The 25,337-nt window shown below is 44.8% G+C and overlaps 1 protein-coding gene across 1 annotated transcript in view; it reads right to left on the bottom strand.

Moving 5' to 3' along the window:
• Positions 1 to 22,537, bottom strand: part of ZCCHC24 (zinc finger CCHC-type containing 24) — a 193,549-nt gene extending 171,012 nt beyond the window's left edge. The window contains exon 1 of the mRNA XM_063133166.1: positions 22,256 to 22,537. Coding sequence (XP_062989236.1) covers positions 22,256 to 22,498 — 243 coding nt within the window. The 5' untranslated portion in view covers positions 22,499 to 22,537. The remainder of the gene's footprint in view (positions 1 to 22,255) is intronic.
• Between the last annotated feature and the right edge of the window lie 2,800 nt (positions 22,538 to 25,337).

Raw genomic sequence — 25,337 nt, 5'->3', positions numbered from 1 at the left:
ACCTTTGCAGTCCTTCATAAAGCATGAAATTTTAATATCTGTATGGTGTATTTTAATTGGAGATGTTTTATATGTTAATATTGTTCCATTCTTAGTGACTGGATTGCCTCCAAACCAAGGTTGCTGCAGGTGCCCTGCCCTCTTTTAAATCTGGTCACTCTAGTATAGCTCCTGCACTTTAACTGTGGTGATGAAGAGGGAATTTCACCAGGTTCTCCATATATACAAATGACACCTGCTGAAATTCCCTTCTCTATACAACTGTTAAAGATACAGGAGCCCTGTCCTCCTTTTCATATGGTCACTCTACCTGTGGCTGCATTTTAGTTTATTCAGCCATCTACACTCCTCACCTTCCTATCGTCAAACCCAAGAGATAATTTCCTGACCAACAGAAACTAGGGGAAAAAGAGATCAGGAAAGGACAGGAAGACAACAGTGGAGATATTTTGCCTGAATGTGGATGATAATCTGAGGGATGCTATTTTGGATATTGGAGTTTTTGGATCCATGCTTTCTGAAGAGTTGTAAATCTATCACTGAAGAAGACTATGCAGTTGAAACATGTTTGGCAAACAACAATGTTAAATTCAACAGAATGCTCTTGTAATTTGAGGCTGAAGTTTGTAACAGGGTTATAACATGTTTTGCCTGTCTTCATACCCCTTGAATCTTATGGAGAACTTGGGCCGTAGCTAGACCTAAGGTTTATCCCAGGATTGTCCAGGGGTCAAACCTGTTCATCTAGGTGACACACAGGGGATCCAGTGTTCAGGCAGGGGCGAACCCTGGATGATCCCAGGATAAACCTTAGATCTAGCTGTGGCCTTGGTTTGATAATTGACTTTTACCTGCACCTTTTGTTGTGCAATTTTAGCTCTGTTTTATAAATTATTTTAATGAACTTTTATAATGTTTCATCATTTTTATTGCTATGATACTGTTACTTGTGTGTAAAATGTGCAGTTCCTTCCTGATCTTATTTCTGTTCATTTAAATCACATTCATTTCAATGGGTTTACTTTAAGTAGGGCTAACATTGGATACATATCTCTTTTGACATCATGTACATTTCCTTTATGCACAATCTCATCTGTGACATCCTTCATGGCTATAACAACAGAAAGTGGGAGTGGGCTTATTTCTCGAAAAATGTTTGGCAGAATGCAGACTGGATATTTTCCCTCTTATTCCTGTTTTTATAAGAGCTAGAAATTACCTTCTAATTTTTTTTAAAAAAAATTTAAAATAAAACTTGGGAATCTAAGCCATCAGCAGGTCACCCAAAAGCACCAGATAACATGGCCAGAATCCTAACAAATTCTGGCCAATTGTACCCTATGTCAACTCTAATAAGGGCCAAGCTCATTAGCCTTTTCAATCACTAGCTTTACTGATCACAGGTCCAAAGTCTTGTTAACTAGTTCAATACACAAGCTGTATATGCTTTCTAAAATGTCGATCTGGCTCTAAAAGTAGTGGCTTAATAAACTTCAAGCACCAGTTGAATACCAGTTTGGGATCTGTTCAATATTCTAGATATTGTGCCAATTATAAAAATAATAATTTTAAAAGGGATACTTTTTTTTTTTTTTTTAAAAAAAAAACACTTTATGGAACAAAACATTGATTCACATTTAGTTGGCTCTTTAAACTAATCTTACTGCCTTTTGTTGACATGATAGATTTTTATACATCAAACAGCTGTATTCATCAGGGTTTATTTAGAAGGCAGCTATTGTGGTGAGAAAAGTCACAGGGACAAAAAATATTGGTTAAACACCAGTGCGTTTTGTGGATAATGGCGCTTTTTATTTTCCCCGTCCAATTCCTTTGGTCAGCATGCCAGTCACATCCACAGGCACTACCATGTGCAGTATTGTAAGTCCTCTTTATTAGCGAGTTTTCAGAGGCTGTCTGCTTTGCCCCCACACACACACACACCCGGCCTTCAGACTTGTCTTTGCAATTTCTTTCAACGCAGCTTGCTTCTTTTGCTCCCTTAACCTGTTGCTATTTTTTGCTCCCCGTTCGGTCCCTTTCCAAATATTACACCTAGCTATGTGTCGATGGTCATCAGTGCTGTTGCAAGCTATGCCAAGATAGGGCAAAATTGCAGGGCTAAAATAAATAAATAAAAAATGCAAGCAGAGCAGGCGACATTTTCATTTAAAGTCTACAGATGAGCTGAAGGAAGCTCTCTGTATTGTAAAGGCACATTGAGCTTGAATAACACACAGCACCATCTTCCCACATTCTATCTAGGAAGGTTGAGGGAGGAATCATACATATGTACATGCACAAACATGCACACACCATCCCTTGTTTCAGATGAGAGGAGGGCCCCACAGCTCAATGGAAGAGCACGTGCTTTGCATGCGGATGTTCTTTGGTTCAATCCATGGCATTTGCAATTAAACAAGCTGTCAGGTAACAAGGCTGCGAAAGTCTCCTCATGGCCTTGGAGAGCCACTGCCACTTAGGACACACAATAGTGAGCTAGACAGACCAAAAATATGACTCAGCACAAAGTAGCTCAGGTTTCTCCAACTGTTTTCGTTCGGTGGGCACATTTGGTATTTTGAGTGTTATGGCACTCTCACAAAATGGCTGAGATGGGGTGGCTTGCAATGGGTGACATGGCTCATCATAGAACGCAGTTCTGGGCTTCATTAAAAGAAGCATTGTATCAAAGACGCATGAAGTCCTTATTACTATCTGCATGGCACTAGTGAGACCACACCTGGAGTATTGTGTATGACTCTGAGCACCACATTTCCAGAAGGACATTGGCAGGTTAGAACAGGTTCAGTGGAGGAAATTTTTCAATGGGGAGCAGTATATAAATATTCTAAATAAATAAATAATAAAATTGTTACAGAATCTTGAGGACATACCATGTGAGGACAGGTTGAAGGAACTAGGGATGTTCAGTCTGGAGAAAAGAAGACTGAGGGGAAACATGTTAGCAGTGTTTAGGGACATAAAAGGGTGCAATGGTAAAGAACTGTTTTCCATTGCCACAGAAATTAGGACCCAAAATATTGAGTATAAGTTACAGCTATCTAGATTTCAATTAAAAAATAAGGAAAAACTTCCTGTACAGCAGTGGAACAGTCTACCTGCGGAGGTTGGGGGTTCTCCATCTCTGGAGGTTTCTAAGAAGAAGCTGGACAGCCACCACTTATGCATGGTTTAATTGGTTTTCCTGCACATTGCAGAGAGTTGAACTAGATGATCCTTGTGGTCCCTTCCAACTCCACAATTTTATGATTCTATGGTAACGCTCATTTCCCAGATGGCAAACTGGTGAGACTAAAGGGAGAGTAACTTGCCGAGAACCTAAGTATAAGGCAGAGATGGGGGTCTGAGCTCCAGAACTCAAAACCAGTCTGAATAAAGAAAGTGCTGGAGGGAAGCAATTCATTTTGCAGAATGCCAGTCTTCCCGTAAAAAACAAAACAAAAAGAAATAAAAATGAAAATCAGAAGAGGCAGGAAGCCTTGTAGGAACCAATAAAGTTGTCTGTGGGCACATTCGTGTCCATGGGCACCACGCTGGAGACTGCAGAAGTCTCTTCATGGGTTCACATAAGCCACATGTGATCATGCCTCGGAAGCACCTACTTTTTTTTTTGGCTTACTCATTGGTTTTGCACATTGAGTAACTGTTGTTATCAGTGCCCAGAGTGAGTGGAAAAAGGAACTGGGATGGTTTGAAATTAGTGGAATGTTTCAGCGTTGAAGGGTGGGGTGGGGAAGGAAGTGGCCTGGGTCAGGCCAGACTGAAATTATGTCCACCTGAAAAGAAGTGAGATAGCATCCCGACCCACTCCGAACATCGATTGTTGAAATGGGCCTAAGTACTAGGAATCCATGCCAAAGGCACACATCCCACTTCTTAACAGAGTGGTGCCCACTGATTACATCGCTACAGTTAAGAGTACAAAAAAACTAAACGTAAAATAGGATACTAATATGAAAAGGAGGACAGGGCTCCTGTATCTTTAACAGTTGCACAGAAAAGGGAATTTCAGCAGGTGTCATTTGTATATATGGAGAACCTGGTGAAATTCCCTCTTCATCACCACAGTTAAAGCTGCAGGAGCTATACTAGAGTGACCAGATTTAAAAGAGGGCAGGGCTCCTGCAGCTTTAACTGTGGTGATGAAGAGGGAATTTCACCAGGTTCTCCATATATACAAATGACACCTGCTGAAATTTCCTTTTCAATACAACTGTTAAAGATACAGGAGCCCTGGCCGCCTTTTCATATGGTCACCCTACGTAAAATGTTCGCTATGAATTAATGCATTGATTTATTGTTTCCAAGTATGCTGCCACTTGTAATATTTACCTTAAGGGTGGAAATATTATTACTATGCTAATTGTTTGCAGTTTAATCTTGAATGTTAAACTCAGAAGAATGGCAGGTAAGAGGGAGGATGAGGGAAAGGGCCTATTTTGTGGTGGTGACAAGACCATGGAATGCTCTGCTGAAGGAAGTCCACCGGGCTTCATTGCCACTCCCCTTTTGACAGCCAGTGAAGACAGAACTTTTTCAATTTTTGTGTGTGTCACTTTTGAAATGTTTTTTCAGGAAGCTGCTATTTTTATTCTGTTCTTGATTTTTACTGCAGTTTCAGCTTACTGAAATGGATTTTTATAATGTATCTTTTATCGTTATACATCATGACATTATATAGTTATGTTGATAGCTGCTTTGGATACGTTGTGTAGAAAGGTGGGGTTGAAAAAGTCTCAAAAATAAGTTAATATCCTCAGTTCTTTCTTTCTTTCATTTTATTTCATTTCTATGCTGCTCAATAGCCAAAGCTCTCTGGGTGGATCACAAAAAATACACATCACAATACAAGATAATAAAAAGATAATATAAAATCTCTAACATACACATTTTTTAAAAAAATTAACAGCTCAAACATTTACAATAAGGTACTGGGCCTCAGAGAAACAACTGACACAAATACCCCCATCATACGCCATTAAATGTCTGGGAGTAGAAGTCAATCTTAACCTGGCACTGAAAAACAACAACAGTGTTGGCTCCAGGCAGCCTTCAGTAGGGAGAGAAAAGGGCCCTCTCCCTTGTTGCCACTAACACTTGCTGAGAATCTTTCTCCACCATTTTGAAATCTTTCCTTCCTGCCAGAAACCTGAAATTGTGCCTCTGGGGATAGCATCTAAAACTGCAGACCAAAGATGAATTCACACATATATATTCATTTATCATTTACTTAGCATCAGAATAAATTACAGATTAATTATCACAGACAGAATGGAGAAAGTCTGCATATTCAGCTGAGACCCATTTAGAGTGTCATCAGATGGGGGGTGATTGCGTTTCCCTACAATCACTTTTCTGTCCTCAGTATAGGGACAAGCTGCTTCCTCTTTCTTCACACGGGGAAGAAAGCAGCAGCAGCAATGATCACGTGGCCCATTCAGTGCGCGTTTTTAATGCACTGCTTGTCCTGCACAGAGCAGGAAATGGCGGCAAGTTTTGCCTCAAAAACACATAAAAACACAGAATTACCCAGTGTTATTTTGTCACAGATAACAGAGCAGAAAGAGCAGGAGACACATAGGAGGTGCGAAAAGGACCTGCGAAAAGCCGTTGAGTGGCCAGTAGTATGTGTGGGCTAAAATGCTCATCTGATGATGCTCCTAGAGCAGAGTGATAACATAATGCCCATGCAGGACTGATTAAAATTTCAAGGAATAAGAACATACAATTGGAGGGAACCATCACAGGACATTTTCCCCAATGGGAGTGATAAGCAAGTGCTTAAATCAGGGGTCACCAATGTGGAAACCTCCAATAGCACCCATGGAGTTCTCCATTCCCTGCCCCCTTCAAAAAATTATTTTAATAATTAAAAAAAAACACCTTGGGGAAACATTAAGATGCCAGGTTCTCTTTCCTGTTCCTGAAGCTGCTGCTGATCAGCTGTTTACTGGGCAGGAAGAGAAGGAAAGAGATGCTTCCTGCCCCCACCCCATCTTCTTCCATCCAAATAGACCTTTCCCCTTCACTTCCTCTCTACAATACCCCTCCATTCCCAGACTTGCTCTTTCTCAAGCACTCACTCCTTTCTCAGTGCTTTTCTAGACCAGTGGTTCCCAAACTTTTTCAGGTCACCGCCCCCTTGGTTCCACAAACTCATGCCCAGCGCCCCCCTACCCTACCCTATAAAAATCATTATTCAGAATAGCGGTTTTCAATGACCCACCAAGGAAGATAATAACAATAAAATTCAAAACAGTAACAATTAATTGAATATTTTATTCAAAATCCAATTGGTGTGCCCTGCCACGCTGGCTGCAAACAGAGGCGTTCGCTCTCTTTTCCCTCCCTCCCTCGGCAAGCCTGGGGCGGGTGCTTCCCATTTAGAGGGGATTCTAGGAGTTGAAGGACTTTTTCTGTCTAAACATGCATAAAATTGTGCCTTTAACTTATCATGTCACACTAGCATGAATACAGGAATCAAATAGGATTTCCTTCTTCAGTGGAACACACTTACTTAGGAGTAAGCACCATTTTGTTATAGGAAAGGATAATGTATTTTAATTAAAATTTTAAAATAATTATCTGCCACCTGGTACAGAGCTTTCCTATGGAAAACCTGGCTGGGTCTGAAGTAGAGGGGCACTAATTTTACTGTACTTATTGTCTTTAAATATGGTTAAATATCCCACAGTTTCCTTGCTATTCTATTTCTACAATTCATTTTCTCCTGTCTTTTCTTCTTCATTTTCAGGCTGAATCCTATGCACATTTACCTCAGAGTAAGTTCTATTGATCTCAGTGGGGCTTACTTCTGAGTAAACGTACTTAGGATTGTGCTGCAGCTCTGTTTTTATGGTGACACAAGATACACACATGCCATGTTTACCAAAAGAACGCTTGAAAAAAGGGGGTTGGACACCCTAAAATAAGCAAGGGCAGATAGGAATTGTTTCAGCAAGCATTCTGGAAAAAGGTGCTGCTGAATCTTCTTTAGCCAGGAAGGACCTGGGGAATTGCAATTCTCTCTCCTTCCCCCTTTTCTTTTCTCTCCCAATCCTGTTGTAGTCCAGATTTTTGGGGGTGGGTGGGAGCACACACACAGACACACAGCATCTCTCTCTCTCTCTCTCTCTCTCTCTCTCTCTCTCTCTCTCTCTCTCTCTCTCTCTCTCTCTCTCCAACCCCCCCTCCCCCCAAGCCTCACAATAGCTGCCGGGCTGATTACGACAGGAGGGCAGCAGCTCAGAGGGGAGATGGCCCCAAACTGCAACTCCTGATGGGGGAAGGGAGCCTGGTGATACCTTGCAGCAGCACAAGCAGTCCTGCTCCCCACCCAGCCTGCCAGCTGACTAATTTTCTTGGCAGCTGCTCTGCCGCCCGCCACGTGCTCCTTCCTCTCCACCACACGGCTGCTGCTCCCGCCTTGTGCAGCAACTATTGCGAGAGGTCTGCCGGGGCAGCTTGTAGGAGGGAGCAGCTCTGGCCGAGGGAGCGAGCCAGCAAGCAGGCGGCGGTGGCTCCAGCAGGAAAGAAGCCCTGGGCCCTCCTAGGCAGGAGAAGAGTGGGCAGAGCAGCTGAATTTGCCACTCTGCTGCCTCCTGTGGGTGCTTCCCCCACCCCCTACTTCTGGTGGGGCCGCTGTGGGCTTGAGATAGGAGGAGAGAGTGGCTGCGTGAGTGAGAAAGTCCTTCCTGAGCAGGAGCGGTGTGGGGAGAGCAGCTGAATTTGCCGCTCTTTTCTGCTCGGTCCCTGGGTTTTAGGACCTTCTGGGGAGACCACCTCAAGCGCCCCCCTGCCGCCCCTTTGCCTGTTAGCGCTCCCCTGCCATCCCTTTGCTTCTTAACGCCCCCCCTATGCAATCCCACCACCTCCAAGGGGGCAGTACCGCCCACTTTGGGAACCACTGGTCTAGACTCTACCCTTGCTACTTCTCTCCTCCCTGGCCATTTTACTTCATCATTCCTCCTCCCTGCCAGCCTCTAGACTTGCAATTTCTCCTCACCACCACTACCACTTTGTTTGACTAGTCAGGCCCCTATGGCAGCCATTATGTGCCTAGCCACATCCTCCATGGGAGCCATTTCGTGGTGATGCCCACAGCAGTTTTTCAAATTCTCAAATGCGACCACAAGTCCAAAAAGGTTGGTTAACCCAGCTTAAATTATTCCCATTGAAATCAAGGGCAGGAAACAGTGCTTAAATTTCACTACATCATCCTTGCTTTCAAATCCCTCTTTATTATAAACGATATTCCCATCACTCACATTCCATTCCATCAAACATTTTTCCCTAGACACTACAATGGTGCACCATGTAGGGAAGTACAGGTTTTGTCTGCATTTCATGAGTTATCAGGTGCTTTTCATTCCATTGTCCGCTCATTGACACGATTATTATTATTATTTTAATTGTCCACAGCTGTGGGAATTTGCACTGGCAAAAATGTGCAAATCTCCCCCCCCCCAATAAACAAATCCTCACCCAAATGCACAGATCTCCCCACCCCACCACGGCAAATGCACATTTTCATACTTTAGCCTTTGGGCCAGTACTGTGTCATTGTTAGAGATGTGAAGGCTCGGAAAAAACGGAAAGATTTGGAAAAAAACCCATTTTTTTCTGTTTTTTTTTCAAAGCTTCTTTTGATTTTTTCCCAAAAAAATTGGAAAATTTGGGGAAAAATTGAAGAAAAAACAGATTACGGGATGTTTTATTTTAGCATGATGAATAAAATGTTTAAGACAAGGTGTTCAGATATTTACTTCTCGAAATGATTTCTAAAAACTGTACAGTATCAGATTATTACAATGTCTGTGCACCAAGGACAAGCAAAGTCTTAGGTTCCAAACTGAGACTACAACTCTCAAATGCAAGAGCAAGATGCATTTCTGCCTCTAGGGGGCACTGCCACTGAAGCAGAGAGTGAAACTGATAGTGATAGCTATAGGTCAGAAAATGAGTCTAAGTAACTTTCATGCATATTCATTGAATCTTGGTTCCCCCTTTTTTCTCAGTTCTTTTTATAGGAATGGGTGCTTTAGTGGAAACATAAATAATTTTCTTTGTTACTAATGTTGCTGGTTTTTTTTTATTATTATTATTATTATTATTTATTTATTTATTTATTTATATAGCACCATCAATGTACATTGAAGGGTTTCTTCTCTTGTTGTTGTTGTTGTTGTTGTTTTTAAATTGCCTGCTCCTCATAAACTGGCAGAACCAAAGAGGTTCCTTACAGTTCAGGTGTTCCTAACAGTTCAGGAGCTTGTAGCTCCATTTGTTTCCATAAAAAAAAAAAGAGGGGGGAAGGAAAAAAGGAAATTAAATTTGTAATAATTGTTTGAATACACTGTACTTTTAATATACCAAATGTAATAACTTTATGCCAAACCAACTTGGACATAATTACATTTTATGTTACAAAAGTAACAAAGTGACTTTCAATCTGTAAAAAGTGCTAATATTGCATTATTTCAATTTTTCTGAAAATTTCCGTTTTTTCCCGAAACCCCCTGGAAAAAAAAACCAGTTTTTTCCCATGGCTTCAAAATTTCCAGAAATTTTACATCACTCTTTTTTTTTAAAAAAAAAAAAATGTAATAAAAATAGGTTGACCATATTTTGGAAAGCAAAAAGGAGGACAACATGTCTGGCCCCCAAGGGGGCATGTCCGGCACCAAGTGAGTGTGCCCACCCGAACATAACTAAATTTGCATAAAATTCTGGAAATTAAAAAACCTAGTCTGCAAGTCCACGGAATCCATGCAACTTGGGAAAAAACCAATCTGTTGCAGAATCTGTGTGTCAGATTCATAGAAATCCAAATTCATTTGATTCCACTGTGGATTTCTCCAGCATTCCTAGTAGGATTGTCCTACACTCAAGGAACCATTCCCATGTGAATTTGTTGGCTGAGGAACTCCTGTGTGTCTACTACAAAACCCATGAGTGTTTTGAAGCCCCTGAATGGCAGCACGCTACAGACAAGCTCTGTAGTACGAATGCCAATTTTGGCAGGTGGAAGGAGTCCATTTGTGAGAGCTCAGTCAGCTGCTCCTCCCTGAGTCCAAATATATAGACCCTGTCCTGGGGAGTTTATTAGCTGCTCACTCTATCCATTTTGGGAGCCAAGACCCACCCAAATCGTCAGCACAATGACATCACCAGCATGGATGGGATGCCTCCCCAGCAACCCTTCCTTATTCTGTCCGGTAGCATCATCGCATTCCACATGCAGGCAGGCAGAAGGCTAAAAATGGACGGGGTCAACGGCGAAAGAACACCTTGGGCCAAAGGCACCTGTTTTGGGTGGGGGAAGGGATGCCAGCTGATGCCTCCTGTGAGTCAGCTTTGGGCAAGGCTTTTGCTGGCTGGCTTTTAGGTTCGATGGGACAGGTAATTGAACTGAGGGTTGAGCCCAACCAGCAGTCTCTTTGCAAAATGCTTCAGTGCTATTCCCACTGAATCAAAATGTGACAGGCTTCACATTTGCTGCAGGCCTGGCCCAGCCGGCTGACATCATTTTAAAAGCTTCGTGAAGTGGCCATGGGAATAAAACAACATTACATGCCCACATCCTATCTAGCAAATGTTTGTGGTTCTCCTTCAAAGCCATTTTTAAAAGGTTCAGGCTTCCTTTGAACCCTCCCAGATAAAAAGCAAATCCCCTCCTTCTGCACATGCATATACTATTTTTTGAAGATTCAAAGCATTTTACATACATGGCCACAGGAATTCTTACAGCCTCAAATTCTTTTTGAGGGTCCTTGAGCAAGATAACTGGTGCAGTCAGGCTACGTACACTAGTTGTTTGGGAACATGGGCAGGAGCTGGTTGGCCACTGTGTGAACAGAATGCTGGACTAGATGGACCCTTGGACTGATCCACCATGGCTCTTCTTATGTTCTTATGTACATCCCAGTTATGTGATAAAGACCCCAAAGAGGTTCAGCTGGCACCTTTGCTATTAGTTTTTCAGGGCCAGGCAAATACCTTTGTTTTCCCCCAGGGATTTCTCACTGATGGACTTAGGCATGTGCAAGGGGTGTGCCCAGGCACACCCTAATGTCTCAAGCAATAAGTGCCAAATTGAGGGGGCACAACCCCACTCCCCCAAACTGAAAAACTGGTCCAAAGCTCAGACAGTGGCAGCAGCCAGGAATGCTTTTTACCAGCTTAGGCTGAAAAGCCAACTGCAGCCCTATCTGGAGAGGATGGCAAGGGAGAAAGCCAGTGGGAGGGGGGAATAGGACTGGTAGGTCCAAGTCTGGACCATGAAATAGTGATTTTGCCATATTCATTTGAATTATCCAGCCAACTCTTTGACGGTAGACACCTCTCACTGTTGACAGTTAATTGGATATTCAATTAACAAAAAACCTACAGTTTACAAAACAACGTTAAGGCTGTAGAGTTTTCAACCAAGCACCAAAAAGCAGGGAAATTGGGAGTTAGGGCTCACCAGCCTTAAAGCCACATCCTCCCTAAGGAGGCAGAAAGTACCAGTGAAATTCTCATTCTCCCAAAGCAGATAAACCATGAGGACAGGATGGAGAATAGGATATGCAGAGGTGACTGTGGGGTTGTGGAAAACTGATGACGAACAACTTAGAGCCTACTTCTCTTTTTTTGTTTAGAGCAGCCCTTCCCCAACCTGGTGCCCTCCAAAGGTGTTGGACTACAACTGCCATCATTGAAAGTCAGTATGTCCCATGGTCAGGAATGCTGGGACAGCAGGATGGGGAATGCTGTTCTATATCCTTACCAAATACAGGTGCTACACAATATATATTTTTCACACACATCTCGCATAGAGCAGCATGATTGATAACAGAAGGGGCACTATTTGTTGGAGATGCAGAACCAGAGCAAGGGCTGGCATTTTCAGCTTTTGGTCAATACCTTGCCCTTCAAAGAACCAATGTTTTTTCTTCCCCCACCCTTAAAATGTGTTCATACAAAATATACTGTTAACTCCCCACAATACATCATCTCATCAGAGTGACAGAGGAACAGAAAAGGATTAGTTTGGGTGTCTTGAACTCCTTTCAGATGAGATTAGTTTGCAGTCCTATACCACTTGGGGGGAAGCCCTAGTAAACTCAGGGGCACTGGCTTCTGAGAAGATATGTATAGGATCCAAGTATAAACCATCCTTCTCTAGCCTAGTACTCTCCAAATGTGCTGCACTGCAACACATTTCAGGCAAGCTGAATGCAGAGTAGGGCATCACTGTCTATAGTGTTTAATTAATAAATAAACAAATAAAAATCAAAATCCTTTATGATTGAGTATTCAATAAATGTTTCTTTTTTAAAATAATAATAATAATCCCTGGGTGCACACCCTAATGGTACACTCAGTGTTGGAACTGGAAGAAGCATCCTGACTAGCAAGAGGACAACAACTGATATACGTTAAGACTCGAGAGATGCAAAATTTCTGGAAATTTCGAAGCCATGGTGTGGAAATGGTGTTTTCCAGACAAAATTTGTGGGGTGGGGAGAGGGGGATTAAACATATACAATATTTATTTTTGCACTGCCCTTTACATATCTAAAGTCATTTTGTTACTTCAGTAAATTATCTGTATCTGCGAAGCATATTTCAACATGACTGGCTGGGGAATGGAAGTTGTAGGAGGTTTTTTCGCTGCCTAAACAGGTTTAGGATTGTGCCTTTAATATACCAAATCCAAGCTTAGACAGAAAAAAAGTCCTGCAACTCCCAGCGTTCCCCAGCCGGCCATGTCGAAATATGCTTCACAGATACAGATAATTTAAAAAAAAAAAAACAGGGGGGAAGGAACGGGCAGCCAGAGGGAGGAGAGGCGGTTTGGGCGCTGCGCGTCCCTCTCTTCGTCCCCCTCTAGCTGCCTCGTTCCTCCAGTGCTCAGCGCGGCGACAGTAGCGGACTCCACACTTGCGTTCCTTCCCGTACAGATGCCAAGGAGGAGCGCAAATGCAGAAGCCCGAGGCCTCGTGGCGCCAATGCACCACCGTCAAGATGGGGGCCAAGAGAGTAAAGAAAAATGGCAATGTCAGTACCATAGTGAAAAATCAGTCAATCAAATCCAAATATAAACAAAGAGGCATTGGAATCCAGTGGTGGGAATTTAGCAGGAAGCCAACATCAGTTGATAAAAAATGAATCAAGGAAAAGCCCAAGCAACAGTCTTTCACAGCAGCTAAAAGAAAACAACTTGTGTACCAGGCAGACCTCTCTGGGGAGATTGCTGCTCCCTAGTCAGGGCGCCACTACAGTGAAGTCCCTGTCCTTTGTAGCTACCCATCTGAAAGCGGAGGCACCCAGATCAGGGTCTCTGACAATGAGGTAAGTGAATGGAGAAGGTGGTCCTTCAGATTCCCTGGCCCAAACCATTAGTCTGTACTGCTCCAGGGCCGGTGCTACCATAGAGACCACTCAGGCGGATGCCTAGAGTGCCAAGGTAAGGGGGGCGCCGAACGCTGAGCGGCTGCACCTGGAAGCCACTCTCCCACAGTGGCTCTGAGAGGGTGGCTTCCGGGCACGCCGTTCCAAAGCTGCCCGCCCACCGCAGCGTCCTAGCTTCACTTCAGCTGGGCACTCACCCAGCTGAAGCGAAGCCATGCCTGCCCCCCCCACTCCAGTGTCCTGGTTTTGCTTCAGCTGAGTGGGCGCCGAAGTGAAGCCAGAACGCTGGGGGAGGGGGTGGGCGGGCAGTTTCGGAACAGCGTGTCTGGAAGTCGCTGTCCCAGAGCGGCTTCCAGCCGGGTGCGCCATTCCAAAGCCACCCGCCGGCTCTCCCACCCCAGCGTCCTGGCTTTGCTTCAGCGGGGCGCCCATGCAGCAGAGGTGAAGCCACGCCCACCCACCCCAGCGTCCTGGCTTTGCTTCGGCTGGGTGGGCGCCCAGCCGAAGTGAAGCCAGAATGCTGGGGGGGGGGGGCAGGCGGCTTCAGAACGGTGCGCCCAGAAGTTGCTCTCCCAGAGTAGCTTCTGACTGGGTGCGCTGTTCCGAAGCCACCCCCCACCCCCACCCCAGCATTCTGGCTTCACTTCGGCTGGGCGGGCGAGATGGCGCCCTGCGCCCAGGTACGCTGGGGAGGGGGGTGCGTGGGTGAAAGCAGCTCACCTGCCTAGGGTGCAAAATAGTCTGGCACTGTACTGCTCACACTTATTTAAAATTCAGTCTCATTAAAAGCAATGGGACTCATGTCCAATTCCAAATAAACATATTAAGATTGGTGTATTGGGGGCGGGGCAGAAAACAATGAGGGTAAGGAATAAACAGAGAATAGAACTAGACAGAAATGTTTCCTAGGAGGAAGCAAAAAGTGGGAAAAGAGGAGGAAGCAGTGAGGGCGCCCTCAAGAGACTGAAACTGCTGCCCCAAGGAGCCTGTTTCTAGAAGATAGGTTTCACAGGTGCATGCAGGGATTTGATTACCTTTTCTTCACACTGCAGAAGAAAAAGTAACACTGCTGTTCTTTGTATGAGATTTATTCTAAAATAACACTGTGTGCTTTCATGACAACTTGATCATAGGAGGTTTGCATAGGCAGAGCTTCAGTCTGCATAAGCAGTTGCAAACTATAAGAATTAAAGTGAAATAGAAAGGAATACCTAAGCTGGGATCAACAGATGTGCAGTTCTGTGTTCTTCTGAAAGTGGCAGGCCTGTGCTTTTTAATTGCCATTATTTAAACAGATAATGGAGTTACGTTTCTGCCACTCCAATGCTTAAGATCAAATCCCTGCATTGGGAAGATGAACAGATTAAGCAACTTCCAAAAGATATCTGTGTTAGTCTGCTGCAGTAAAAAGAAGAAGAAAAAAGATCTTGTGGTACTTTAAAGAATAATAAATGTATTACGGCATAAGCTTTGATGGACTAATCAGTAGCAGTGGTAAATCAATGTTCAGGATAGGAGCAACAGCTGTTGCGATAGTGCAGGAGTGCAGAATCTCTTTCAGCCCAAGGGACAATTTTTAGGAGGCAAAATGATGGGCCCCAAATACCAAGAATACCCATGTTGTTGTTTATTCGTTCAGTCGCTTCCGATTCTTCGTGACTTCATGGACTAGCCCACGCCAGAGCTTTCTGTCAGCCGTTGCCACCCCTAGCTCCCCCAAGGTCAAGTCTGTCACCTCCAGAATATCATCCCTCTATCTTGCCCTTGGCCTTCCACTTTCCCTAAACCCATAAGACCCATAAGAATACCCATAAGAATACCCATAAGAATACCCATAAGACCAGCGTATTTTGGCTTAAAGCTCTTACTGCCAGCAACTTGGCCTTAGAGAGGCTCAGCCAACCTGGACAAGGCTCAGATATGGTGAGAGTTGATGAGCTCCCCAGAGAGGTCCACCTGGCGCCTACACTGTACTCCTTTCATCGCCAGCTGAAGACCTTTTTATTCTCTCAGTATTTTAACACTTAATTTTAACTTAAATTTAAATTTTACTGTTCTAACTCTGTATTTTAATTTTATATCAACTTTGCTGCATGGTTTTATCCTGGTTATGCTTTTTATACTGTATTTGTGCTTTTAACCTGTTGGTTGTTTTATTATGGTTTTAATTTTTGTGAACTGCCCAGAGAGCTTTGGCTATTGGGCGGTATAAAAATGTAATAAATAAATAAATAAATAAAATAGTCCGAAACATCTGAAAAGGCTGTAGAAGGTTAGCGTAATGTATTGCTCTTTGCATTACAAACTGGACCAAACATCATTCCACCAAAGAAACATTGTGGTTTTGCAAGAAAGTACATGTGTTACTAGATCACAAACACACCCACCCACAAATACTAGCCTGTCTGCTTACACATCCTTCCGTTGGTCACTAGAGTGATAAAATGTAAAAAATACTCCGCTTTTGTAAAGCTTCCTTACCTGGTCAGATAAGGACCGTTCATATTTGTTTTAGGCAGCACAAGCAGCTATTATCAAACCTCAACACTGGTTGGCCCTGAAAGCCACCATCAGCTGATGCCACACAGTGATATCAACCACTGATCCTATGTGCACGACCATATTTAACCGGCTGTGGTAACACGGCAGGGGGAGCACAGAGTGAAATTGTTACAGCATCAATAAAAGCATTCTGGCTACATTGGCAGAGGTGCGTTTTCAATGGGGTGGGGGAGATTTGGGTGCGTTACAGCAAGGCTAGAAAAGGTCAGCCCATTGAATTATTCTACATTACGTTGTTTAACAACAGTGTATTCTACAAGCATTCAGTCTGATTATTTTCTTTTCATCTCCCATTATATTAACCAAAGCAGAGGTGGGCAGAGAAGATGAATTGGGATCTACTTGTAGATCTCTAGGTGATTTGCCGTAGATCATCAAGGCTTTCTGACTTCTAAGGCCTCAGCTAGACCTACCTGTTATTGCGAGACGGAGGGGTGAAGATCTCGTGATGTTTTTATTGTGAGATCCCCCCTCTGTTTACACGTGGCACGTAACAGCCTCGGAAGGAGAGGATGTTGCATCCTCCATTTTGGTTTTTTTAAAGTAACAGAAGATGCGCACGAGCGCTCATGCGCAAAAGTTAAGTTTTTTTAAAAAAAATAATAATAATTTCCCCCGCTCCCCCCACCCCACCCCTGATGGGCACATAGCTCCTGAGGAGCTCTACACCCTGTGCGCGGGTCCCAGCTCCTCGTGAGGAACCGTGGCGAACCATGACAAACCGTGGCGCCCGCCCACACGTTCTGCAGTTTCAGGATCAGCCCAAGACCATGGGAAAAGCGGGCCTAAAGTGTAGGGCGGGATTCCAGGGCAAGGGGGGGGATCATCCCTCCCTGATCCCAGGATCCCCTGTGCATCATGTGAATGTACAGGGACGATCCCGGGGATCTCCCCGGGATTTCGCCCTATCTAGCTATGGCCTGTTCTGAAACAGCAGCAACCGCATGATTTTTCGCCGCCTGCTAAAATGAAGAAAACATGGGCAGGGGGGAGAGAATTTATGTGTGAAAGGACTGTGAGCTCAGTTCTGATACTACAAAACAAAGTCTTGGGCAAGATCTACACTACTGCTTTCGAACAGTTTATAACAGTTTTGACAACTGTTGGGGCCCAGGACACATTCTATATAGAGTTGTCAAAACGTTTTCAACGTGTTTTATCCTTCTTGGTGTAGATCTGGCTTTGGTCTGAACCATGTGCTCAGAGGCTCCTTGTTCCTTGATTTGACCCTCTGTCTGTCTGCTCTGAGCCACTATTTGCACTTGACATCAGTGGGTGGACCTCAAGGTTCTAGTAAAACATTGAAAAGAATCAACCCAGGAATCCTGAAGTCTGCCCACACCTAAACTATAGCAATTTTAGAATTCATTATTATTATTAATTATTAATTATTTGTATCCCACCTTTCTCTAAGGGGCTCAAGGCAGCATCCATCATTTTCTTCGCCACCCCTGCTTGCATTTTATCCTCACAACAATCCCATGAGGTAGGCAACCTCAGTCGTATGAGAGGTAGTGACTAGCTGAAGGTCACTGAGGGAGCCTTGGTGACCAAAGAGGAGAGCTGAACCAAGTCTGAGGGGCTGTCTATATGCGGAGAAAGTCCCTCGGTGGCTGTGGATCTGTGCCCCGCTGGTTAGATGACGCGGGCGCAGATTCGCAGCCACTGCAGGGCTTCACCATTAGGGTGACCATATGGAAAGGAGGACAAGGCTTCTGTATCTTTAACAGTTGCATAGGAAAGAGAATGCCAGCAAGTGTCATTTGTATGCCTGCAGCACCTGCTGAAATTCCCTTTTCATCACCATAGTTAAAGATGCAGGAGCCCTACCCTCTTTGTATCCAGTCACTCTAGTATAGCTCCTGCAGCTTTAACTGTTCTGATGAAGAGGGAATTTCACCAGGTGCTGCATGCATACAAATGACACCTGCTGAAATTCCCCTTTCAATGAAACTGTTAAAGATACAGGAGCCCTGTCCTCCTTTTGATATGGTCACCCTATTCACCATGGCCCATCGTGGTTTCACATATACATATCCCAGGTACTTTGTCTTGACCAGTTTGCAGATTGGATATGTACGTGGCCTGGCTTTGGTTATCTGTTTGGAAAGCAATTGATTTGACAGACAAGGGTTTCATACGTACAATGCAAAATATAAAATAATCCTTTTTCCTTTACAGCCTCTAAACCAAAGTCTGCCAGTTTCAAACCTCCATCCTTTAATGATTTAAAAATGACATCACAAAATACAAGGGCCCTGATAACAGAATAATCTTGGGATAAATATTGGCAGATTTATTAATGAAAGACTCACTACTCTTTCCTAAATAAGCCTCCCTCCTGCTGTTAACCTGAACGTCTGGAACACAGAGATGCAAGTTTTTAAATTTAAATTTTGTGAACTGCTCAGGGAGCTTTGGCTATTGGGCAGCATAAAAATGCAATAAATAAATAAATGGATAAATAAAAATAATAATAATGACCAGGCAAGAAAGTTGATGGGTTTGCAATTAAACTTCAATCCTCCTGCAATTGTTGTATCACCTGTGAATGCAAGTTATTTCCTTGAAGCACTGTTTATTTTTAGTTCTCCAATGGCCATTTTGCCCCCACAGAGTTGCACATATCTGGGGTGGCTCATTTAAAAACACACACACACACAAAACAGATTAACCTCTTTTCCCTGTATGGAGCTGCCCCTTTTACCACTATTTGTAGGATAAAAGGAAGAAACGTTATAGTGAAGGGAAGAAGCCCTGATGCTAAGCAAAAGTCTTTTCTGTCTTTGGTGGGTTAGCATGTTGTGTGAATCCAGCCAGTGAGTGGTGGTGGAGGAAATGGAAGAAGAAGTACTGCAAGTTTAGCAAAAGGCAAAGCAGGCACAGCAGCGGGGGGGGGGGGGGGGAATTGGGGAAAATGGAGAAATATGCAATATTTATTTTTGTAGCACTCTTCACAGACCTCAGGTCACTTTGGGCTAAATCCTATCCATATTTACACACAAGAAATCCTACAACTCCCAGCATTTTAGGAGTTGTGGGACCTTTTCCCATTGAAACATGTATAGGATTGTGCCCTCTGTTACTCTAGGAACGTAAAATAACTTGGTTCACTCATAAAATTATCATGTTTGCTATCCTGAATTTAAAAGTATTCAGGATATGCAGACAATAATTACACATTTAGTAACAGAAGTTACTTTTAGATGTTTTAATTTCTGTTACAAATGGAACTAGACGTTGCTGAACTCTAATAAAGCTGGCATCTCTCTCTCTCTCTCTCTCTCTCTCTCGGCCAGTTTTTGAGAAGCAGACAAAAGGTTGAAAACGGGAAAAATGAGCAAAATAGAAAAAAAAAAACCTCAACATTTTAGTAAACAGACAAAAGGTTGAAAACAGAAACAAAAATAAGCAAAACAGGAAAAACCCCTCAATATTTTAGTAAAAGAAAGAAAGTTATTATCAAAGTAGTAGTAGTAGTTGTTATTATATTATTATTATTATTATTATTCCCGCTGGAGGCAGAAATGCATTTGAGAGTTGTACTGTGTACTGCTTGTCCTTAGTGTACTAAAACTGTACTGATCTAATATTGCACATAGTTTCACACAGAGGTCTTCCTATTACATAGTTCTTAGAAATCCTTTGGGGGGGAAATAAAGACTATATATTGTCTTACACATTTTTTTCATCACTCTAAAAGGAAATATTACATAATCCAAAACACACACAAATAAATCTAATTTCCCTTCCTTTTTTCTTTCTGTCTTGTTTTTAAAAGCACGTACATACAAAGTCCTTGAGGGGGGCACACAAAGAGGAAATGGATTTTTTAATTGTTATTTTTACTAATTTCCTACATTTACTTCTTCACATTTCTAAGCAGGAGCCTCCCCTCCCATACCCTATTTCTTTGATTCTAAGACGCACTTTTTTCCCATATAAACATCTCTAAAAATGGGGGGCGTCTTAGAATCGCAGGTGTGTCTTAGGTGTTGTTGTTGTTTTCTGTTGGTGGTACTAAAATTAGTGTGTGTCTTACAATCGATGGTGTCTTACAATCAAAGAAATACGGTACTTATTTGGTGCTGGCTGCACCTTTCTTAGGATATCCCATGTATACCACTATTGGAGCACACAACAATATATAACCAATAAGGCACTCTAAAGATGCCTTACGGACAAGAGTGCTTGGTTTGCTGAGAGAGAGAGAGAGAGAGAGAGAGAGAGAGAGAGAGATGGGCAGGTAACGCAGCACAGCAAAGTTACACACCCTATTATGAGATTGTGAGATACTACAGGGCAGTATCCAGGCAAGTCAAATGGGGGAGTGTCTTCCTTCTGCATCAATTGAAAGAGGATATAGTGACATTTAAACTAGAAAAAGAACAACTTTTGAACAGTGCCAATGCAAATTAACAGAAATGTGTGTGCTTGTGCGTGTGCGTGTTTGGGGGGAGAGATTCCCAACTGATAAACACATAAAGCATTTTAAAATACACATGACAGCTTTATCCTAAGCCGGAAAACTAGTTGAGAGTTTAGGACTTTGATATTATTAATAATAATGTAGGGCCTTCAGAGATACATAAGAAAAGACCATCTTCCTGTCCCAAAGAAGTTACAATGTAAATGCAGACAGTGGATTTTTGGGTGGGGAGCAGAGAGAGAACAGAGGGAGGAGAGAAAGAAAGAAAGAAAGAAAGAAAGAAAGAAGTATATAAGGGGTCCAATGGGACATTAGAGAGACAGGCGTTCTAGAAAAACAAATGAACACCAGATGTCTTTCCTATTTAATCACAGCATACCGATACTGGTGATGATTCTGGATTACCACTTTGATTCTGTTTATTTCCAAAGTGATTGTGCTAAAAGAAATGGACGGTTTGAAACGGTTCGCTCAGCTTCCCTTCCTCACCCCTGACAGCGATTACGTGTCAGCATTGATCTCACCACGGTTCAGGATAGAATGCCAGCCTTCTCCAACCTGGTGCCCTCCAGATGTTGCTGGACTGCAGCTCCCAGGATTCCCCCAGCTGGCTGGGGGAATCCTGGGAGTTGCAGTCCAACAACATCTGGAAAGCACCAGGTTGGACAGAGCTGAGCATGGCAATTCAATCAGTGCTCTGTGCAAGCAATCATTTACCACAATGTCAACAGGAACTGAGTCCCACACACACACACACACACAAACACCGCACACTCCCAAAAGCGTGTGCAGGAAGGAAGGGTAGCTGAAGAAGTCCCACGGCACTCCGACACACACACACCCTCATCTCCCCCAAACCCAGCTAAACAGAAAATTGAAAGTCACTGTGTTGGAACTTGGAACAGTCTCAGAAGCCACAGCAGCGAGCACGCAGCGGCGACACACGTTGAAATCATCTGCGCCCTCGTTCTCATTCCCAAAGCGTCTCTCTGGGGCCCTTTCTACACCGAAGGATTACCCCCAGGCAAATGGAGGGCGCGTCCCTGCCTGCTCCCAGGATCCCGTGTGGCATTTGGATGTCCAGGGACGATCCCGTGGGGCGGGGGGGGGGGGGAGGCAGGTGTAGAAACGGCCTGGGACAAGTTTCTAAAATGAACGAGGTTGGGTTAAATCCCCGTGTCTGTGTGTGTGTAAAAAAAAGAGAGAGAGAAACCTCTCTCCAGAGTCACCCACTCGCCCTTTATTGCGCATAAATCTACGAACTCGACGACGAAGCGCTCCTCTTTTGAAAACAATCGAGCGATTGAAGAGAAGGAGAACTTAAAATAAAAATAAAAATAAAAGGCTCCTAGAAGAATCAAACTATAGAATGAAAGGGGGGGAGGGTTGTTTGAAAAAGCATCATGGCGGTGCAGAAGTTTGCCAGTGAACTTTCTGCAAACTTTTCGCAGTCACCCCCCCCCCCGCCCCCCGCCTCCGCAAGCGACGGTCGCTCGGCTGTTCCCTTCCCCGGGCAGGCACCGGCGAGCCAAGTTTCTCCCTCCCCGCTGCATTTCACAGGCCCAAACCTCAAGCCTGTCGGAGCCGGGGTAGCTGCATAGCAGCCCATCTCTTTTCCGAGCGGGACTAAATCGGTTTGTCAAAAGAAAATTTAAAACACACACATACACACACACACACACACACACACACACACACAGAGACATTTTTGCTCTCAGCTGGGTTGTAAGGTCAGATTTGCTCCAACACGCTGGCCTGGCGGATGGTGTGGCATGCATCTGCATCATCATCATCATCATCATCATCATCATCATCATCATCGAGCCAAACGGCGCCACTCACCTCGTTCCTTTGGAGCTGCAAGAAGCTGTTGAGATAGCTGGAGTTGAGGGACGAGCCCAGCTCCGCGGTGGCCTTGCTGGGGTAATTCAGCTCCGGGTGCTGCGAGGAAGGCGGCTCCGGCCGGAAGGCGTCGAAGGCGCTGGCCTGGTGCGTGTCTTGCAAGGACAGATAGACCCAGTTGAGCAGCTGGGCAGGCTGGTAGACGGAGGCGGCGCTGGTGTCGATGGCTGACAACAGGCTCATCCTGGCCCCTCCGAAGCGGCCCGCTCGGAGATGGTTCGCCCCCCCTCCGCCTCCCTCCCTCCCTCCCTCCTGCTCGGTCGCTTGGCTCGCTTCCCCCCACTGTCTCTTTGGGGGTCGCTTCCCTGCCCCACCGCCTTCGCGTGGCTCCCTACCGCACCGAGGGAGGCAGGGAGGGGGGACTCCTCTGGGCTTCCTCGCCTCCTAAATCTTTCCAGCCCCTTCTTCGGACTGTTCCCTTCCTCCCTTTCCTAAGGCGAACTGAGCCCTCCGAGCTCCAGCGCGCCCTCCGCCCCGGGCATAGCTGCTGCTCTTCTACTGTTGCTGCTGCTCCTGCGGCAGCGAAGTTAGTCACAAACTTTCTTTGGCTCCCCCCTCCCTCCTCTCTCTCCCTCCCTCCCTCCCTCCCTCTCTCTCTCTCTCTCTCTCTCTCTAGCTCCCTCTCCCCCTTTCCTTTCGGTGGCCGATCCGCTATCTGTCTTTATTCTCACTCCTTTATTCTCCCTGCTGGAGGGAAGGGCTCATTTGGTTATTCAGCAGCCTTCTTCGGGCTCCCTCGTTGAATATGTATGGCTGGAGGCGAAGAGCATTGGCTCCTGGAAGTGCGCTGCAGCGACAAAATTTGAATGTTGGTGAAGCTGTGGGCCAATCAAAAGAGAGGCCACGCCTCCTTTCCTCTGGTTCTCCCCCATCCCATCCCACCTCCCAAGAACCCAAGCAGCGGCGCGGCAGAATACGCTCGTTGGCTCACTACTGGAAGCGCGGCTCAGTACGTGTCTTGAGTCAGAAGGAGCGTAAGAAGAGCTGGATCAAACCAAGAATCGAGTGTGATTCTTGCTGCCAGCATTCTGGTTCCAACAGTGGCCAAGCAGATGCCACCGGGAAGCTCACAAGATGGGCAGGCATCTCCGTAACCTCTTTCCTCAAAGGCACATATATATATTCCGCACTCTACCTCCACCAGATCTACCTCATGCACCATGGTCATGCTATAGCCCTCTTGGGCATTTGTGCCTCCTAACACACACAATGACATCTGTTGCAGTATTTTGGATAACACAGAATAAAAAGCGGGGAAATAACGCTAGAAAAGCGGTATACGGAATGCGTCCTGTACCCCAACAGTTAACGGTGCACTTCACTACTGACAAAAAGCACCAGTGTAGATCTAACACTCTTTGGAAGCTAGACTGTCATTTCTGCAGCTGATTTACATCCCTTTCACTTACCTGTCCTCAGGGCTGGTGCTACCATAGAGGCCACTCAAGTGGCCACCTAGAGCGCCAAGCTAAGAGGGGCGCTGGGTGCTGCAGCACTCACGCACATTGTTGGCCGTGAGCCGGCCTGGGGCCGGCCCAAGGATTCAGCTGGGCCTGGGCGGGCAAGATGGCACCTCGCACCCGCCCAGTCGAAGCGAAGCCAGGGACACTGGGTGAGGGGGTGGCTCCACGTTCAGACTTCCACCCAGAAGCCGCCCTCCCAGAGCCGGAAGGCCACTGCCGCCAGAAGAAGAAGAAAAAGCACGTGGCGAGCTCGACCCTGGCCCAAGCCAGCCTCTGCCTTACTCCCGAGGAAAGGGCACCAGGTCGCCTCGCCTCTCTCCTCAAACAGGCCGCGATGTCCAGGCAGGCGGGCAAGCGGGACTCCCTCTCCCTTCCCCCAGGAAAGCTAGGGACTTGTGGACTCCTCGCAAGGCAAACTCTCCTGCTTCCCGATCCTTCGTGTGTGGATCAACGGGACTTGCATCCGAGAAAGCGTTGCATCAGGAGGCACCAGTGCGGTCCAATCCACCAATGCCTCTTTACACGGAAGCCTTATTCCCCCCTAGAAAATGTGTGGAGGGGATCAGGATGCCAGGCTGCATAGCGGGTTCCGTTCGCATGGAAGTAAGTCCCGGTGAATTCCAGATGGCTCGGTCCCAAATCAAAATGAGCCAGTCCCAGCTCTCCACTCGGCGCACATGTTCAGACTTCCGTGCAATTTTGGGGGGTGTCCAAGTAGCAAACCTTGCCTAGGGTGCAAAATAGTCTGGCCCTGGCCCTGCCTGTCCTCCAGTTTCTTTCCTCTGGTCCATTTCAGTCTAATATTACCAAGAGTTCCTTTCTTTAATTGTAATACAATTGTAGTATAACAGGCACAGACCATAGTTTCTTGGGTAACTTTCTCCATCCTGATGGCCTGAAGGGTTTTTTTTGTTTTTGAGACAACTCCTGTTTTGTTTTTGTTTTGTTGTTGTTGTTACTAATGCAAATCTCATGTGACCATGTGATGTAAGATTTCTCTTTCTCTTCCTCCTCTGGTGTCCCATCAGCTTTGTCTCTTCTTCTTCTTCCTTGTCCTCCTCCTCCTCCTCCTCTAACTATCACCAACTGACTTTTCTTCAGACCCTTTCCCCACATTCTGCACCTGTCTTTTCATTGGACCAGCACTCTAAGAGCTCACAGGAGGAAGCATTATGACACGTGCAGACACACAAACTGTGTCACTTGTTACATTACATGCACAGTGTGGGGTGTGTGCATTAACATCCCCTTGCCTCATATCTCTCCCTTCTCCCTTCTTGAGCTGCCCGAAGTTCAGACCTTGAACTTTTTTGAAGTTTCAAAATTTTCAGCATATCTTCACTGTTCAAGCTTCAGTTTGTGGGTTGTTGTTTTTAACGAGCAAAATCACTCCGGTAGATCTCTATTAATAAGCTTTATACTACCATATTCAAATCAGATGTTGATGATGATGATGAATAAACAACTTCCTCCAAGAAAAACAAAAGAAAGACTCAAGGTAGCTTTACAACTGGGATTAAAACGTACAACTAATCAAACAATTAAAAAAGATATAAAGA

The sequence above is a fragment of the Elgaria multicarinata genome, chromosome 8 (assembly GCF_023053635.1).
Source record: "Elgaria multicarinata webbii isolate HBS135686 ecotype San Diego chromosome 8, rElgMul1.1.pri, whole genome shotgun sequence".
NCBI lineage: Eukaryota > Metazoa > Chordata > Lepidosauria > Squamata > Anguidae > Elgaria > Elgaria multicarinata.
Note: the sequence above shows the minus strand (reverse complement) of the source record. Positions and strands in the feature narration are given on the sequence as shown.